General features: G+C 42.6%; 3 protein-coding genes across 5 annotated transcripts; 1 reads left to right on the top strand and 2 right to left on the bottom strand.

Moving 5' to 3' along the window:
• Positions 1–24: 24 nt before the first annotated feature.
• On the bottom strand, positions 25–1,488 carry gjz1 (gap junction protein zeta 1). The gene has a single exon (XM_074663874.1). It carries the CDS (start codon positions 1,131–1,133, stop codon positions 453–455), a length of 681 nt encoding a protein of 226 aa, XP_074519975.1. The 5' UTR covers positions 1,134–1,488; the 3' UTR covers positions 25–452.
• A 1,188-nt stretch (positions 1,489–2,676) lies between these two features.
• znf668 (zinc finger protein 668) lies at positions 2,677–5,370 on the bottom strand. Its single transcript, XM_074662863.1, has one exon. It carries the CDS (start codon positions 5,368–5,370, stop codon positions 3,376–3,378), a length of 1,995 nt encoding a protein of 664 aa, XP_074518964.1. The 3' UTR covers positions 2,677–3,375.
• Positions 5,371–5,935: 565 nt separating this feature from the next.
• znf646 (zinc finger protein 646) lies at positions 5,936–17,020 on the top strand. Of its 3 annotated transcripts, none has more exons than XM_074662861.1 (4): positions 5,936–6,058; positions 8,105–10,921; positions 11,141–12,205; positions 14,412–17,020. In XM_074662861.1, exons 2-4 carry the CDS (start codon positions 8,313–8,315, stop codon positions 15,241–15,243), a joined length of 4,506 nt encoding a protein of 1,501 aa, XP_074518962.1. In that variant the 5' UTR covers positions 5,936–6,058; positions 8,105–8,312; the 3' UTR covers positions 15,244–17,020. The 3 variants fall into 3 exon arrangements, with proteins under 3 accessions (XP_074518962.1, XP_074518961.1, XP_074518963.1); XM_074662860.1 differs by lacking the exon at positions 5,936–6,058 and adding an exon at positions 6,477–6,617; XM_074662862.1 differs by lacking the exon at positions 5,936–6,058 and adding an exon at positions 6,479–6,606.
• Positions 17,021–18,612: the final 1,592 nt, after the last annotated feature.

Here is an 18,612-nt window from a genome sequence, read left to right as displayed (position 1 = left end):
ATTACATACTGAGTAAGATGGGGGGCTGTTGGTGTCAGTGTCTTTTATCATCAATACCCTCTGTAAGACAAATAAAAATTCTTTATTTCAATAATATTTTTTAAAGCTACAAGGAGCCACTGCAGAGGAGTCAAAGGGCCACATGAGGCCCCAGAGCCGCAGGTTGAAGACCCTTGTACATGAGTGTTTTTGACACTGTGAGTGTTTTTGCATCGACTAAAACGCATGAAGAAATCCTGACTCAGAAACACCATCGTGCAGATTACACCTAAATCCCTCTGTGTCAGCAGAACATATGCAGAGGCATATGACGGAAAACCAACCAGAGATTTAAGCTACACATTAATAACATTCAGCATATGCTCTTGGTTTTGTAGAAAATTAAACATCAGGATTTTTATGATTCACCGGACAAATCAGAAAACTGTGGAGGAAAAAGCTGAGTTGAATGTTTAAAATCTGCAGAGGTAATGAGAGATGGAGTACAAACAGAACAGCACTGAAACAACAACCATCATGCCAGAGATGGAGGCCAAGGCGTAAATAGACATGCGTTTCTCTGGAGCAGCCCTCACAACACAAACGTGGAAACCCGAGCAGATGTCTGCGGAGCATTCGTACAGATCGTTCCTCAGAGCCGGAAGGTTCCAGCACAGCAGAACGAACAGGAACCAGGTCTCCACCAGGATCCTGAGGAAGATGCTGAGCAGGTAGAAGCTCACTGAGCTTCTGTCTCTGTGGAGGTCCAGCACCGTCCTCCCCCTCGGGTCTTTCCCCTGAGCCTCCGTCTCTACGTCTCCTGCCGCCTCCTTCCTCTTCTGCGCCATGGAGCGCAGGTGAGAGGTGAACAGCTCCATGAGCAGCACAGACAGGACGACCAGCACGTAGATGAAGTTCCAGGCCACCATCACCGGCTTGTTGAAGTGGCGGTTGAAACAGGCCCGCGTGCAGATGTCCTTGGTGCTGTTGCAGCTGAAGTCGGCGTCCAGTTTGGTGAAAGGAAGTTCGGCCAGGAAGAGGATGACCAGGCGGACGCACAGGAAGCCGAACCACAGAGAGCGGCACTTGTAGGTGGTGGTGGCGTCGACTGCAGTGCGCAGGATGGGGATCAGACCTGTGACTAGGGCCGCCATCGGTCACACCGGCTTTTACCTGGGAGTCTGGGAAAGAAAGGAAATATGAGCACAAAAAGACATTTTCTACTGAAAATAAGACAAAAACACTTGGCACCTACGGATAAACAGCAGTGAATCGTGGTAGATCAGAAAACTCACCTCTCTGAGCTGCAGTGATGAACTTGTGCAGCCTTCACTTCGCTTTCAGACTTTCATGGGTGATACGGATGTCATCAAAATATGTGCTACTGTTTCTCACCTCGTGGTGCGCTGACTCGGCTTCACTTCCCTCACTCTGCTGATGCACAAAGCTCATAAAAAAACTTAGACTCAATATGAGCCACAGTCACCTGACCTGTCCAGAAAAATGTCTTATTTCAAGTTATTTAAAGACAAAAATGAGGTCTGAATTATTCTAGTCTTAAGAAAATTTTCCAGCAAATGTTTCTTGTTCAATTGGCAGATTTGTTTTACTTGTTACAGCAATTCAGACCTCATTTTGTCTTTAAATAACTTGAAATCAGACCAGTAACACTAACCATGCATACTGTGAAAGTAAATAACTAACACTGGTAAAGGAAATCAGTCAACAACCTAAAGGAGAGCACTTGTTTATATTTTATTCTATTTTATTTTTATGATTTTCAATTTTATTTCATTTCTATGATTTTTTGTTTCATTTTATTTTTATGATTTTTTTTATTTTATTTCTATGATTTTTTTTTTATTTTATTTTATTTTTATTATGATTTCTTTATTTCAGTGTTTAATATAATATTATGGTATTTTTCTTGATTTGCTGTACAAACAAGGAATTTCTCTGGATTCTTTGTATGAATTATGCATCACAGTGGTGTTGCACATTTGGAAAAAAAATAAAGGGACAAAAAAAACATTATCGGCCTAATCATAAAGTTTATCACTTTACATCTGATCTCAATTATGCATATCAACAAACTGGGTACTAAAGAACTTGGTGAAATTAAACAACAAACAGCTAACTATCAACTGTTTATTGGGAAACTGAATTATTCACTGAACATTTCAAAGGTAATTATCAGAGGAAACAATGAAGCTAACTTCTGTTTTCAAGAACTAAGCAGATATTTATCACCTGCTTCTCTGGAAACAACAGAAACGGTGGGAAACTTCTAAAAACATTTCAAATAAATTATTTGCTAATCGTCACCTTCTTACCTTTGATTTGGAGTAAATTTCAAAGAAACTGGAAAAAACGGTGACCAACCAACTGTGACTTGCGACAATAAATGTGGACATTATTTACAAGAAGTTATGAGCTAATTTCAAAGAAATAAGAAAAAACTATGTCTAATTATTACCTAAACGGGATGAAATTTGCAGACCTCCAAAGTAAAGTGTTACTGATTTTTCTGATAAGATATAATAAGTCTTTTTCTTCTTTCTGTTCCTTTTCATTTGTTTGGGGTTTTTTTTAATAAGCATACATTTTTATGACAACATGAATGAAATAAAGAGAAACTAAACTAAACTTCCTCCTCAATAAAACAACCACAAACAACAGTTTTCACACATCAGACAGTTTAATCATAAATAAAATGTTTGTTTTTTTCATTAGATTAAACATCTTGGAATGCAACTTCCTTTTTTTTTTTTTTTACAGTTTTCATCCTGTTTTATGATCCTCATACACAGGTAAAGGATTAAAAGTTGATGAGTTCCACTTAAATGTAAGTTTAAGGAATGCTGATATAAAAACAATCTTAAAATGTTTGCAACATCATACAATAGATATTCAAAGTAAAGTCTGATGTTTGAGAACAGATTAAAACAGATGGAGAGTTTCACATTAGTGATGCTATAATACAGTATATGTTATAAAACATGATCCAGAGAAGCTACAGCTTTAAAATATCATGGTGATAAAAAACAGTAATCAAGCAACGAGCATCTACACTGAGAAAACTGAAATCGAATCAAGTGTTTTAGTCTTATTTTTAGTACAAATGGGTTTTTTTGCTTAATCTGAGCCACCTTTACCTGAGAAATCCATAAAATGTCTTAAATCAAGTTATTTAAAGACAAAAATGAAGTCTGAGTTACTTTAACAAGTGAAAAATAAAATCTGCAAAAACTGCTCAGATGAATGTGGCTCATATTAAGCCAAAAAAAAAAGACATTTGTACTTAAAATAAGTTAAAAACACTTGTTAAGATTTCAGTTTTTTTAGTGTGGATGAATATTTATGGAATCTGAAGTGTAGGAAGTAGAAATAAAAAGTCTAAAGCCCCTCCTCTTTGACCAGATACTCAGGCAGAGTCTGAAAGGCCGTCACAGGGACGGTCACCGGGACCGTCAGAGAGATGGTGCTGGGCTCCACCGTGGAGGAGGAGACCTCGCTGGGGGGTGGAGGAGAGGGCAGCGGGTCTGTGTGGATGATGTTCAGCTCGGTGAGCGAGGACGCCGGCAGAACGTCTGTGTGAGTCCGTAAGTGCTTGCGGAGGTAGGCGGCGAACAGGAAGGCCTTGCCGCAGTGGGGGCAGCTGTGCGGTTTGCTGGCGGAGTGGATCTTCTGGTGTTTCCTTAGGCCCGATTTGTTGAGGAAGCCTTTGCTGCAGTCGCTGCATACGTGGGGCCTCGGCTTGGGATGCTGCTTCTCGTGCTCCTGCAGGTCTGCCAAGTGTGCGAACGCCGCCTGGCAGGTCTCGCAAACATGCGAGCCCAGCGGACTGATTTTGGGAACGGTCGGAGGAGATGAGTCAGCGGGGTGAAGACTTTCATGTGCCTGGACCTGGTCCCAGCTTCCAAACGTGGCGTCACAGTGAGAGCAGGAGAACTGAGGCAGCGTGGTGTGGGCGGTGAAGCCTGGAGCTGAAACCTCTGTCTCCTGTTGTTGTTGTTGTTGCTGTTGTTGCTCAGACTGCTCAGCGAGGTGAGTCCTCTCGTGCTTACGCAGGCTGGAGGACACCACGAATGACTTTAAACACTCCTCGCATTTAAACGGCCTCTCTCCTGAGTGCACACGCCTGTGTTTGTTGAGGCTGGAGCGCTCGGCGAATGACTTGTCGCACTCAGTACAGGAGAAAGGCCTGAGCCCCGTGTGCACAAGCATGTGGCGCCTCAGATCCCACGACGCCACGAAGGCCTTGTCGCAGCTCTGACATTTGTACGGCCGCTCTCCTGAATGAACGCGCTCGTGCACGGCGAGATCAGCCGGCTGCCTGAACCTCTTGGAGCACTTATCGCAGGGGTAGGGCTTGAAACCCTGGTGGGCTCGCTGGTGGCGGCGGAAGCTGGAGGGGTCAGAGAACATCTTTCCGCACTGCGGGCAGAGGAAGGGCTTCTCCCCGGAGTGGGTGCGGAGGTGAGACTGGTAGGAGGACAGCTGGGTGAAGCCTTTACCGCACTGCTCGCACTGGTAGGGTTTGTTCTGGGAGTGGATCCGCTGGTGGCAGGCCAGAGACGAGGAGCGGGAGAAGGCTTTGCCGCAGTCAGAGCAGAGGTACGGTTTTTCCCCCGTGTGCGAGCGCTCGTGATTTTTTAAGTCCTTTAACTCCGTGTATGTTTTCCCACATTTGTCACAAGCGTACGGTCGGTGTCCTTGGTGGTTTCTCCTGTGTTTCCTGAACACAGAGGGGTCTGCGAAGCTCTTCCCGCACTCAGCGCAGAAGTACGGCTTCTCCCCCGTGTGAGAGCGCATGTGCACTTTGAGTTTAGACAAGGTGGGGTAGCTTTTAGAGCACTGACGGCAAGAGTAAGGACGCTCGCCGCTGTGCTGTGTCATGTGAATCCTCAGACATATGGCCTGCATGAAGGCCTTCCCACAGTCTGTGCATACGAAGGGTTTCTCCCCGGTGTGAGAGCGGCTGTGGTTGCGCAGCTCTGTGGGCGTCTTGTACGCCTTGTGACAGTCAGGACACTGAAAGGGACGCTGGGCCGAGTGCGTGCGCTCGTGTTTGGAGAGCTGGGCCTTGCTGGAGAATGTTTTGGCACACTGGGAGCATGTGTGCTCCTGCTGCTGGGGCTGCTGCTGCTGCTGCTGCTGGTCCTTTGTGTGCGCTGAAAGCTTGTGGCTCCGCAGTGCAGACAGACTCCTGAAAGCCTCAGCACACGCAGAGCATTTGAAGGAAGGTTTACCTTTAGGGGGCCTGCCTCTGCCTCGCTTTTTCACCGGCTGCTCCATCACCGGCTCTTCCTCTTGCTGGCTCTCTTCATCCAGATCTGTAGGAGTGTACTGCTCTGCAAGAGGAGGGCTCCCTGGCTGAGGAGAGGCCATGGTTTTATCTGTGAAGACATGTAACTTTATTCATAACTGTGTCAGTAAACAGGTCATTAGTCTGTGAGCTGTTTGAGACATTGGGCTTAAGCTGTGATGTAAATAAACAGTTTGACAGAGGCAGCTGGAGACGAGTTAGGAAAAATATGTGCATAATAATTACAGAAATATGTGGGTGTGCAATAAATCACAAAATGGCTGGCATTAGGACCTCAGGGACAATAAGCTAACCGCTTTCATGCCAGAGGAAGTTGGCGATGTATAACCAGATCTCATTTAGCGCATAGAGCGACATGTGCGCAAAGGAACTCAAACATCAAACATAACGCGTCGATTTGATGTTGTTTACGGACATCCAGCGCTTACATGTAGCTTTTTTCATTAGCTTTCCTGCTAAACATTTAACCAACTCAAAATGGCTGGCTTTAGGACCGGCTGCATCAATTCACTCGACGGTGTCATCATCATCATCCTGGCCGTGGTTGACTATGATGGACTAAGCTAAAATTGGTGCTTTTCGGATCTTGTGCTCAGAGGAGAAATAAAGGGCTTTCCTACCTGGGTTTGGACATTGGCAGTCTGCGGATAAGACTGAGAAACGTCTTCCCTGTTACAGAAACACGGAGGTTGCTGATGACTGGCTGCAGGATGGGGGACGGCTCTAGGACCATGATGACGACAGCTCTGGGTAAGCCAAGTGTGCAACTTTTTAATGCGTTTAATTCAATAAACTCAAAGCGACACTGAAAAGCTGATAAAAACAACAGTCTTTTTTTTTTATAACATACTGATATAACATTAACGTGTGTGTCAAGTTAATGTGAAGATAATTTAAGATTTTAACTCTATGGGAACGCAAGCTACATTAGCCAACCTAGCTGTCAGTTAGCTGAAGTGGCTAACGCGCGCCGACCGGAAGAGTATTAAAAAAAAAATTACAGGAAAGAAACATAAATATAATATTTGAACACTTTATAAGAGTCTAATTTTAACATTGTGGTTTATTTTTTCCTGAATTCGCCGTTGTTTTCAAGAAGTAGCCCTCCTAGCGTGTCGCTTTCCAGGGGGAAGTATTTCTCTGTAGCACATTTCCTGTTTCCTAGCAACAACAGCAATGTGGAACTAGGGATGGAGGAAAAAAAGACAATTGGAAAAAAGGGGGTTGCCCTTTACATAAAAGAAATGTTTCTGAATGAATGAATGGAAATATATCCCTGGAGGCTTGCGTTGCTTCAGGTGTGCTGCAGGTATTTAATTTAACGGATTATTTCACGGTGTGTTTCCGCATTAAAACGACTTCACGGCGATTTGGTGCAATGTTTGTTTAGCTAGCCTTCATGATGGCGCGCTAACACTAGCTAACTGAAAGTATTAGAAATATACCTGTTGTGAGCCTACCTGTTTTATTTCAAACATAACGAGGAAGTATGAATTCATATAGTTTCTGTTTATTATCCTGGAGAGTAATGATATCTGCAGTGACAGCGCATCTGTAGGAAGAGGCGTTGGTCCCTGGTTTATTGACATAGCTAGTCCAGTTAGCCTCCTGGTGCAGAGATGTAGCAAAACAAGTCAGGCTGGATGTCTGATTTAACTAACTGCATAAATATTTGTAAGTCTGGACATGTTGCTTTCACGTATTAAACAGAGTTAAGTCAGTATGATGATCTTAAGATTTGTAAAGCCTTAAAATATGAGTTAGCTACTGTCTTCACAAGGCATAATGTGTACAGTTTATTTCCCAACTCTCCCAAATTTACTGGATGGTACGGAAGTGTATTGCATTCACTTGAAGAAAAAAAAAAACTCAGGTTTTTCAGAGTAATTTATTCTTCGGTTTGTTTTTTGTGGTCATTAATTTTGTTTTTCTGATTAATATTTTTTATTATTTTTTTTGTTATAATTATTATATTGGTTTGTTTTTTGTTATGATCATTTCTTTTTTATGAGTAATTTTTGTGGTAATTAATTTTGCTTTTCTGATTAATATTTTTGTATTTTTTTTATTTTTTTTTAAATAATTATTTCTGTTTTTATGAGTATTTTTTTTTCTGTTTTTATATTACTTTTTTCCTGTTTTTCCGGGTAATTTTTTTCTGAAGTATCGAGATACTCACAAATCGCACGATACTCCAGGGAAAAAATACTCCAACAAACAGGAAAAAAGTAATCTGAAAACAGAAAAAAAAATACTCATGAAAAAAGAAATAATTATAACAAAAAACAAACCAATATATTATTTATAACAAAAAAACCAAAACCAATTATAAATATAAATATATAATATATAAAATATATAATATAAATAAAAATATTATTCAGAAAAACAAAATTAATTACCACAAAAAAACAAACAGAAGAATAAATTACTCTTAAAAACCTGAGTTGTTTTTTTTTCTTCAAGTGAATGCAATACGCTTCCGTGCGATGGGGCTGAGTCTATCGTTTTTAAGTGCCCTTTTTTTTTTTTTTTTTTTTTAAAGAAAATGTACTTAAATCTCCTTATGATGATTCAGTTCTATTTTATATGGAGAATAACAATGACTTAATAGATATTTCATTCATTTCATGTGTATTTTGATGGCTAATTTGAGAAAAACAACAGAAACGTCTTGAAAATTGCAGGTGTTTTAATAGTTTTGGCTACCACTGTTTATGTGATAGTAAATTTAGGTGAAGATTCAGGACCACCCTTCTAACTGTCTCCTCTCCCTTCCTCTTGTGTCCTCGACAGCCCTTCTAAACTCCAGTCACTGCTCTAATTGTGTGGATCCTATTCTCTGCATCCCCTGCCGTGTTACCTCCCAGGACAATCCTTGGATATTACTGTAAAGAACTTTTTTTTTTTTCATTTCAAGGACATAAAAATCATCTAATGCATCTCCCTCCTGCATATCCCCACACCCTGTGTCTGGTGCACTCAAGTCGGTTGTTACTTCGGGATGGCACTGCAAGACCCTGGCAGGACGACGGGATTTCCTTGCAAACAATGTGGCCTGGTTTGCCCCAACATGCCCAGTCTGCAGGAGCACATGGACGTTCACCTCCAGCAGGACGAGGAGCGCAAATTTAAATGTGAAGAATGTGGACGTGGTTACAGGCACGCCGGTAGCCTCGCTAACCACAAAAAGACTCATGAAGTGGGCTGTTTTCAGTGTGACATATGTGGGAAGGAAAACTCAAACGCTTTAGCCCTGAAGAGTCATCTGCGGAGCCACACGTCACAAAAGAAATACTCCTGCACAGAATGTGGGAAATCTTTTCGTCTGGCGACACAACTTGCTACACACAAGAGAGTTCATCTTGCGCGGCGGGTGAAGGAGCAGTCGTACAGAAAAGTGGACATGGACTACGCCTCACATGAAATAGAAAACGATCACTCGCATCATATCAGTATGCAGCCATCCAGCGTGGAAGACTCTGCAGAAATCTGCCCTGCTGAGGAGAAGATGGAGGTTGCTTACAGCGCGCAGTCAGAGACCGCCGCCGACGACGCAGCAAACCGACCTTTCAAATGTGATTTATGCGACAAATCATACATACACCACCGAAGCCTGACCAATCACAAAAAGACTCACCAAGTGGGAATGTTTGAGTGCACGGTGTGTTTTAAACTCTTTAACAACATGGCTGCGCTCTACAGCCACCAGAGGACTCACAAGACGAGAAGCGGGTCAGACTCTGGCTCGATTGGTGGTTCATACACGAGTACGCCACTCAACCAGTTTTCACCTCAGAGCCAGGAGGCTCGTGTTAACTTCTGTCATCTGTGTCAGGTCCTGTTCCCAAACGACGAGGAGTTCCAGGAACACATACAAATGCACAACTCTTCATCTGTGCCGTTTGGGCTTCAAGAGACTCTGTCAGAAAACCACAGTATGTCCTACGAACCGGGTGTCACCTCACCTGAGTCCAGCTTTTATGCATCTCCCTTAAACAATGTCCCTTCAGTTCCATCTTTAGATAATCAAGGAGGCTTCGATCAGCCTCAGGAGCATATTACAGGCAACGGACATTTGTACTCAGACTGCTCCAACAATCAAATACCATCTTCCAACAGCACTCAGGGAGAACCTCCAGTTTTAGACCCAAGCATCCTCCACCCTGCGCTGACGTACACGCAGAACACGGACAGTGCAACCGAACTGGACGAGACTTCAACTGTAGACTCTGACGAGCGTCCCTTCAAGTGTCAGGTCTGCGGTAAAAGCTACCGGCACTCTGGGAGCCTCATCAACCACAAAAGGTCACATCAGGTCGGGATCTATCAGTGCTCCATCTGCAGGAAGAATTATCCTCACCTCGCTGCCCTCAAGAGCCACCTCCGCCTCCACAAAGCACAGCCGTCGTCCTTCAGCCTCCGCAACGGGGGGGACTGGCTCTCCTCGGAGCCTCTGAGCTACTTCTCCCAAGACGAGGCCGGCGAGGAGGAGGAGGAGGAGGAGGAGGGGACGCCGCATCCTGTGCTAAGTATGGATCAGGAGAACGGAGCGGACCACGGCAACAGAGCTCTGTACCACGAGCAGTTCAGTCAGGACTTTTCCCAGGATATCACAGCACATCTACCTCACAGCGAGCCCCTGATGCAGCGGCACATGTGTGCGGACTGCGGCGAGACGTTTGCAGACATTGCAGGAATCAAGTCTCACAGCTGCCCTTTGCTGCAGCAGCACGACGCCGCCCGTAGCGACTATGACAGCAGTCTAAACTTCCCAGACAGTAACGGGCTCTGTGCGGCGAGGAATCCAGCGAGTAATGTCGAGTTCCACGCTTTGAATGGAAGCCATGACCAAAGCTATTTCGAGCAGAGTTTCCAGGAGAGTATGAGCAGCGATCAGCTGAACGGCAGCGGAGAGTGTGACAACGCAGACGAGGAGGAAGACGACGATGGTGATCTTTATCAGTGCTCTATTTGTGGAAACAGCTACACGAGCATGAGGGCGCTCAGGAGCCACCTGCGAGGTCACACGCAGGCCCACGGGACTCCTGCAAGCTCAGGGCCCTCGTCCATGTCCTCGCATGAAGAGGTGAAGGAAGAGGAGCCTGGAGAGATGATGATCTGTAGCACGTGTGGGGAGAGTTTCGCCAACAGGCAGGACCTAATAAATCATCAGCTTCTCCACAACAAGGATGAAGCGTCTGACGCTGATCATTCACAAAACCACCTGCAGATCAACTCCGCAGGCAGCGAGGACGCACAGAGCATCATCTGTGGTAGCTGTGGCATTTTCTGCACCAGTTATCACCATCTCAAGAACCATGGCTGCTCAGCGGGGAAGAAAGACCAGCTGACACACGCTAAAGAGGAGACAACAGCGGATAACGTCACCCAGAACCGAGAGAGCGGTCCTCAAAGAGAAGCTGCTGCTGACACGGGACCACGTCAGTACAAGTGTGATCAGTGCGGCCGCTCGTACAGACACGCAGGCTCCCTCCTCAACCACAAGAAGTCACACAAAACAGGTGTTTTCAGATGCCACGTCTGTCAGAAGCGCTTCTACAACCTGCTGGCCCTGAAGAACCACCAGAGGTCACACTTTGATATCAAGAGGTGAGTTACAGCAACCACACAAACCCTGAGCAGGTGTTCACCTCTTACCTTTCCCTCATGCTCCAAATTATAATCACTCAACAAAAGACGCTGGGAGCTGCCAGTTCTGTCTTTTTGTCCCGTTGTACTCGTGTTATATCATCATGGCTCTGGTCCCAGTCTGGTCTGTTCCCTATTTTCAAATCCAGAATTAACAATATGCCTTTTCTCCTCCTGCAGGCACACTTGCAATGAGTGTGGGAAAGCCTTCAAAATCCAGAAGCAGCTCTTAAACCACCTGAGGAGGCACAAAGAGAACCAGGCCAAGATCCAGGAACTCAACAACCAGATCCAGGCCCTCATGCAGATGAACGGGACCATGCAGCCCTTAACTCCCAACGCCACTCAGGCTCTCACCTCCCCCCGACGCTGCAGACAACAGTCAGAGGCAAAGACCGGACAGATGAAGTCAGAGACGTCGGTGAAATCAGAGGACACAGGAGACGGGCGTCCCTTTGCCTGTGACCAGTGTGGGCGCACGTATCGCCACGCAGGAAGTCTGGTCAACCACAAAAACTCCCACAAAACAGGCGAATACTACTGCTCTGTTTGTAACAACACCTACTCCAACCAGCTGGCCATGAAGAACCACTTACGGACCCACTTTGCATCGAAGAAGCATTCCTGCCAGAAGTGTGGAAGAGGTTTCCGAGGGAAGAAGCAGCTCTTAGCGCACGTCTGTGCAGAGCTCAGGAAGGATGGGCCCGCAGCACGCAGGGGCTTAAAGTCCAGATCCCTGAGATGTAAGGAATGTAAGCAGGCTTTTCCCTCCGCCGACCAGCTCACAGCACACATCTGTGATGGTCCTCCAGGCCGCGGTGACGCACAAACAAACCCTTCCTCCAACGAAGAGGAGCGACCGTTCACATGCAACATCTGTAACCGCAGCTACCGCCACGCAGGCTCCCTCCTGAACCACAAAAACACCCACAAGACCGGACACTTCAGCTGCACCTTCTGCTCCAAGCCCTTCACCAACCCCATGGCTCTGCGCAACCACACGCGCATCCACACGCAGAAGAAGAAGTACGTGTGTCTGACCTGCGGGAAGGCCTTCCGCCTCGCCAGCATCCTGCACAACCACCAGAGGGTCCACAACAGGACCACCAGCCACTTCAGCTGCCCCGCCTGCGGGAAGAGCTTCCAGGGCCGGTCCGGTCTGAAGAGGCACCGCTGCCGCAGGGGTCAGGAGAACTCTGTGAGGGCCGGTATCCAGCAGGCGGAGCGAGGGGAGAAGTGCTTCATGTGAGTGACCCACAGCTCAGTAAGGATGCTTCACCAGACACAAAAATCTGATGTTTTTCTGAATTAACCAGAGACGTCGAGTCACGAGTCACTGAGCAGCCAGACATCAGGTCTGCTGGATCTGCTCAGCTCAGAGATCCTTCGTGAGTTCACTATGGAAAACGAGATGTCGTGTGGTTGATTTCTCTGAATTTAAGTTTCACTTCAGAGAAAATAAAAGGAAAACACGTCTCAGTCACTTCCTGTCGAGGTGTGATAAAATAAGTAACGGCAGCTTAAGGTGTCAAAAATCTTTAGTTCTGTATCTCTGCAGCCTCTTGTAGGCGTCTCTGTCGTGTTAATGATTTAGTTGAAAGGTCCCAGAAACGAAACATCAAAGAAGAAGAAGTTTTTGAGCTGTTTACAGATTTTAAGTCTTATGTTGGGCTTCACTCAAATTTGATGGATTTAAAAGTTTGGTCTTTAAAAAATGAGTAAATCCGCCATAGAAACAAACAAATGGGGAAGACGGTTATAATGAGGGTCAAAAAACAAAGTCAGGTACCTCTTTATTTGTCAGATGGAAAAACACACACACACACCTTTGGTTCCCTACCTTCAGCTGGTAGACTCTCTCTACTACAATCACAGCTTTTTCAGTTTTTACAGACAGTGACATGAGAGTTTTGATTTTTTTTTTTTTGATCCAAGTCTTTTTATTTTCATTTTTGTGTGTTATCATAGAGAGAACAACATAAACAACAACAAACAAGGAGGACAGTCAGGGCTAAAAAACATGCCCCTGTCCCAATCCCCCCCTCCCCAAATACAGGGTCATCAATATTCAGCCAGACATTAAAACAAACTACATAAATAAATACTTACAAAAATAAATAAAATAATATTATTTATTTAAAAAAAAGGAAATAATAATTAAAAAAAATAAATAAATATAACATTTTTTATTATAAAAAAGGAAATAATAAAGAAATACAAAATAAAAAATAGCATTTTTTATTTCAAAAAAGGAAATAACAAAAAAAATAAAAAAATATGAAAAATAAATATAATAACATGTTTTATTTTAAAAAAGGAAATAATAGAAAAATAAAGGATAAATAAAAAATTATATATATATATTTTAAAGAAGGAACTAATAAAAAAAATACAAAATAAAAAAAATAACATTTTTTATTAAAAAAAAGGAAATAATTTAAGGAGTTACAGAGTCAGTTTGGTGGCTGCCATGTTTTTAACATAGGATAGAAACAGTTGCCAAGTTTCAAAAACATGTTATGGTACAACCTCTCATCAAATGTTTTATTATCTGTTTGATCCTACTTGAAATAAATTACATTTTTACGTAGCTTTGCACTGCAGAAAAACTGAAATCCTATCAAGTGTTTTTGTAGAAAATGTCTTATTAGATATTATTACTAGACTTGATATGAGCCACATTCACCTGATCCAACCAGAAAAATGTCTTGTTTCAAGTTATTTAAAGACTAAAATCTGAATTGTTTGTGACAAGAGATAAGTTTCTTGTATTAAGACATTTTTCTAGTTTTAAGAAAATTTTCAAGCAAATTTCTCTTGTTCCATTGGCAGATTTTTTTCTCTTGTTACAGCGATTCAGACCTAATTTTGTCTTTAAATAACTTGAAATCAGACATTTTTCTAGATTAACTAGTTGAATGTGTCTCATATCAAGTATAATCAGAAAATTTTTACTTAAAATTAGACAAAAACACTTGATAAGATTTCAGTTTTTACAGTGCAGACACTGATCTTTCAATATTGTGACATTTTAAAGTGTGTTTATGAGATAAAACAGTCACTTTTGACCAGGGAACACAACAAAGGTGTTATTTTATGTGTTGAAAAATATTAAACCGTTTCAAAGCAAATGCTCTTAGTAGCTTTGACTCAGAGCAGCCTGTGATAAACAGTTCACTTTGTTTTACCTGATTATGTCTTAGAGTTCACACACACACTTTTTTTATTTTGATGCTTTCGTCATAAACCTTTTTCAAGCAAATTTATTTATTTTTTATTTTATTTATTTTTTATTTGCTTGAAAAAAGTTTATGACTGAATTGCTCAATAAAGTTCCTCTTTTTGGAAGTTGACCAGTGTGCGGGAACACAAACATGAGGGTTACAGACTTTTCTGTTGAGCTCAAAGATGATTGGTTGTTGATTATTGAACGAACGTGTCTCTTCTGCAGGTGTGACCTCTGCGGCCGCTCCTACCGCCACGCCGGATCCCTCCTCAACCATAAGAAGACGCACTCCGAGAACCTCCACCACTGCACCCTGTGTCTCCAGACGTTTCCTGATCCTCTCACGCTGCAGATCCACTCCCAGATGAGGCGCCACTGCTGCGCCGACTGCGGTAAGACTTTCTGCCTCCTCTCACACCTGCAGAGCCACATGGAGGTGCACTCCAAGGAGCGCTCCCCGGCCTGCAGCCTGCACCACGGGGCTCAGGATCCCTACCAACACGGCGTCGGCGAACCGGCGGCTGACGGCATCTGCTGGGACTCAGGAGTCGCTCAGAGCATGGGCCTGGACGGGATGCAGGCTCCGCCGCCTCTGTCTCACATCCCAGAAACCCTCGTGGATTTACAGACGGGTCACGACCCCGCCGAGGAGAAGAGCCACGTCTGCGAGCACTGCGGCCGCACGTACCGCCACGCCGGCTCCCTCCTCAACCACAAGAACAGCCACAAGACGGGCTCCTTCTCCTGCTCCGTGTGCCAGAAGGAGTTCACCAACCTGATGGCGCTCAAGAACCACAAGCGGATCCACACCGAGCCCAAGCGCTACCAGTGCCAGGAGTGCGGGAAGGCGTTTCGCGTGTCCACCCAGCTCATCTGCCATCGACGCATCCACACCAAGGAGAAGCCTTTCGCCTGCCTGCTGTGCGAGAAGAGCTTCTCCAGCAAATCCAACCTGCGGCACCACCAGAAGATGCACCAGAGCAGCCAGACGTACGACTCCTCCTTTAGCATGGACGCTAACACCTTCATGGACCTGGACATGGGCTCCTTCATGTGACTGTTCGAGGAAAGAGGACGCCATCCTCTCGTTACCTATCGATAATTGTAAAACAGTATTTTTCTTTCAGGAAGACTCGTCGTTACAGACTTCTTCTCTTACCTCCACGGCAGACAGTGTTACGTCTGAAACTTCTCCAGAGCGTTTACGATCAGACCTGAATGTTTCACACAGAGAGCGCCGTCAGAGCGCCGTCTGAATCCTCACAAACCAACCAAAGTGGACAGAAACGCTCCTCCCAGGTCGACGTAACGAGAGCTGGTTTCCCTCAGACTGTGCTGTCCTTCCTCTCGATGTGTCCACATGTATCAGTGCCTCTGAAAGTTCTTTAGGAGACAAAAACACAAACTATATTTATCTCTGAATCCTTTTCTTAGCTTTGCTGTCAGATTTAAAGGACTGCTCCTGCTCCTTTTAGGGCGAGCCTGTTATAATGAAGTCAAATACCTCTGGGTGTGGACGGTCAGGGGACAAAGACGCGTTAAACTCAAATCATATATCACGTAAATAGTCGTACTGCTAATGATATTCACGTGGAGTGACACTGTATGCTAAAAATGGATGTATTTATTAATTTATTCCTCTTATTTTATCTGTATATATTTTATTAGAAAGCTTTTTTATGAATGTTGTACAAACCGTCTTCTGAAAACTCATGTAGCCTTCGAGGAGCTTCATCTTTGGGTTTCGATCGTCTCGGTTCAGGCAGAAGAGGAAGTGTCGTCCGCGTCGCTCAGGGCGGAGGGGGGAGACCTTCAAAAGGAGCGAACCCCGATGAGTTCAACACAAACGGAGCAGAGCATTTATTTTCCCACATGTGCCATTTTTACTGATGGTCCGAGTCCCTCCATGGTCAAAGTGCCAGTGCCTGAAGCGTCAATCAGCTGTAGCAGTTTGATTTGAACAAACCTCCTCTCCCCGTTCTTATCATAAAACCCTTTTCATGGATTCACCACGTCACACACCTCCTCTGTCCCGTTCTCTGTCAGAGAAAATGTGCAATTATTGATCATCAGGGTCGTTTTATTTTATAACTCTTCTTCCAAGTCGACGTGCCTGTTCTTCTCGTGTTTTTTATGTTTTGCGAATCATGCAGCAGAGTGGAAACATGGCCTTTGTTTTTCTTCTTCTTCTTCTTCTTTATGCCTTACACATCACACTGCAGAAAACTGAAACCTTATCAAGTGTTTTTGTCTCATTTTCAGTAGATAACATCTTTTTCAGGGGGTCTCATAAAGTATTAAAAGTTGATAAATCAGAAAAGAAGGCCCTTAAAAAAGTATAAAAAAGTCTTAATTGTGCTTGGACTCCAAAAATATCCATGAATATTTATGTTCCTCCTCCAGTTTAACTCTGATTGGGAGTTATAAAATAGAAAAGAAATGAAATACTTTATTGATCCCAACCTGGGAAATTTTTGTGTTAACAGCAGAAATTAACGGAGTCAGAATACAAAGATAAAAAATAAAAAAAATAAATAAACACATTAAGACTCTAGTTACAGTAAGATACAACAATAAACAGCTATAAATTAACATCACTACTAGTTTTAAAGAGAGAAATTAAATACAACATTAAAGCAAATTACACAATTTCAGGCCTGTGTCCTCAATTTTGATAATGATGAAATAATTTATTGTTTTCTTCTGCAAGTTGGCCTTAAATAACTGTTGTTACATGTTGTGGGAGTGTCAATAAACCTGCCTTTAGTTTCATTTATTCTTTCAAGCTTTATTCCTCCTCAGCTGCATCATTTCTGCAAAAATGCTTATTTCTATACACAGTAAAAATCTAGTGAGTAATTATTTAATTGAGAAGATTTTTATGTTAATGAAATAATAAAAGTGTAGTCTTCAATTTTTATTTCTTAAAAATTTGCAAATATTTTTTTAAAAACTGAAAATTTGCAGGGTCATAAATTTAATAATTTTGAAAAGTTAATACAATTTCAATAAGTTCCAAAATTTTTCAACAATTTTGAAATTTGAAAATTTTTTACATTAAAAAAGGAATTCAAAAAACTGGCCAAAAATTCTAAAAGTTCTAAAATTTATAAAATTGCCAGGATGTCATGAATTTGGAAAAAATATATAATAAAATATATAATTTGTAATTTCAAAAATATAATTTTTTTATTCAAAAATTTGATTTTTTTTTTTAAAAAAAGGAATTTAAATATTTGCCAAAAATAGCAGAAATTCAAAAATTCTGAAATTTGCAAAAATTCTTCCAGAAAATTGGATTTTTTTCCCCTAATTTTGAAAAAAATGGAGTAAAAAAAACAAATTGCAAAAAAAAACACTTGCAAAAAGTTTTAAAAGAATTGTAAATTCTCAAAAATTAACGAAGGCTTCATTGCGAGATATGATGGGTACTTAGTTGAGTGTTTAATGTTAACTTATTTATTTATTGAGGATCAATGTCTCAAATCATCAATACCCTCTGTAAGAAATATAAAAATTCTTTATTTCAATAATATATTTTAAAGCTACAAGGACCCACTGCAAAGGAGTCGAAGGGCCGCATGAGGCTCCAGAGCTGCAGGTTGAAGACCTTTGTTCTAGTTTCAAGCAAATTTTCCTGCAAATTTCTCTTTTTCCATTTGCAGATTTTTTTACTCGTTACAGCAATTCAGACCTCATTTTTGTCTCTAAATAACTTAAAATCAGACATTTTTCTGGACTGGTCAGGTGAATGTGGCTCATACTGAGTATAATAAGACATTTTTTCCTTAAAATAAGACAAAAACACTTGATAAGATTTCAGTTTTTGCAGTGTGGATTTCATGTACGAGTGGGTTCGGTGCTGGTCAGGAGTGTGATATACCTCACAGAAAGCTCCGCCTAGTTCACGCCTCACGCGGCTCAATTGTAGAAAACACTGTAACTGGAAACACAAACAAACATCAGTCCTGGACAAACGGACTGGATCGGAGGTTTTTACTTCGTCATAGGGATGCACGATATTTTTTTTTGTGTGCACATACCTGCAGAGATCATCAGCTCTCGTCTGTTTTAGAAGTAGCATTTTGTATCATGATGCATTCTCTTATCACATTTGTTTTGTTATATTCATTTCTTGTGCAAAATAAGAAAAATCTATACTTGAAACTGTTTATTTATTAATGATGATAAATCCTACGTGAAAGCTGGATGAAGCTCTTCCTGAGAAAATCATAACTTTACCCACAACCAGGGAAAATTTGGCCAATTTCACAGTCAGTAAATAAAACCTCTGTTCATATGAGAAGTGCAGCTTTACAGCAGTTAAACCCAGTTTTAATAAAATGGTTTACTTTGGTAGATGTGCCTCAACTTTTAACGTAAAACTGTCGCCAAATATGTATCAGGATATCCCATATTTTATTCT

The sequence above is a fragment of the Halichoeres trimaculatus genome, unplaced genomic scaffold (assembly GCF_033239565.1).
Source record: "Halichoeres trimaculatus isolate MK-OKI-2021-1 unplaced genomic scaffold, fHalTri1.1 fHalTri1_scaffold_23, whole genome shotgun sequence".
NCBI lineage: Eukaryota > Metazoa > Chordata > Actinopteri > Labriformes > Labridae > Halichoeres > Halichoeres trimaculatus.
Note: the sequence above shows the minus strand (reverse complement) of the source record. Positions and strands in the feature narration are given on the sequence as shown.

Coding starts and splice junctions, on each gene's coding strand:
- znf646 (XM_074662861.1), top strand. CDS start 8,313: ATGGCACTGCAAGACCCTGGCAGGACGACGGGATTTCCTTGCAAACAA. Junction 10,922..11,140: donor TCACACTTTGATATCAAGAG/GTGAGTTACAGC, acceptor CTCCTCCTGCAG/GCACACTTGCAATGAGTGTG. Junction 12,206..14,411: donor CGAGGGGAGAAGTGCTTCAT/GTGAGTGACCCA, acceptor TCTCTTCTGCAG/GTGTGACCTCTGCGGCCGCT.
- znf668 (XM_074662863.1), bottom strand. CDS start 5,370: ATGGCCTCTCCTCAGCCAGGGAGCCCTCCTCTTGCAGAGCAGTACACT.
- gjz1 (XM_074663874.1), bottom strand. CDS start 1,133: ATGGCGGCCCTAGTCACAGGTCTGATCCCCATCCTGCGCACTGCAGTC.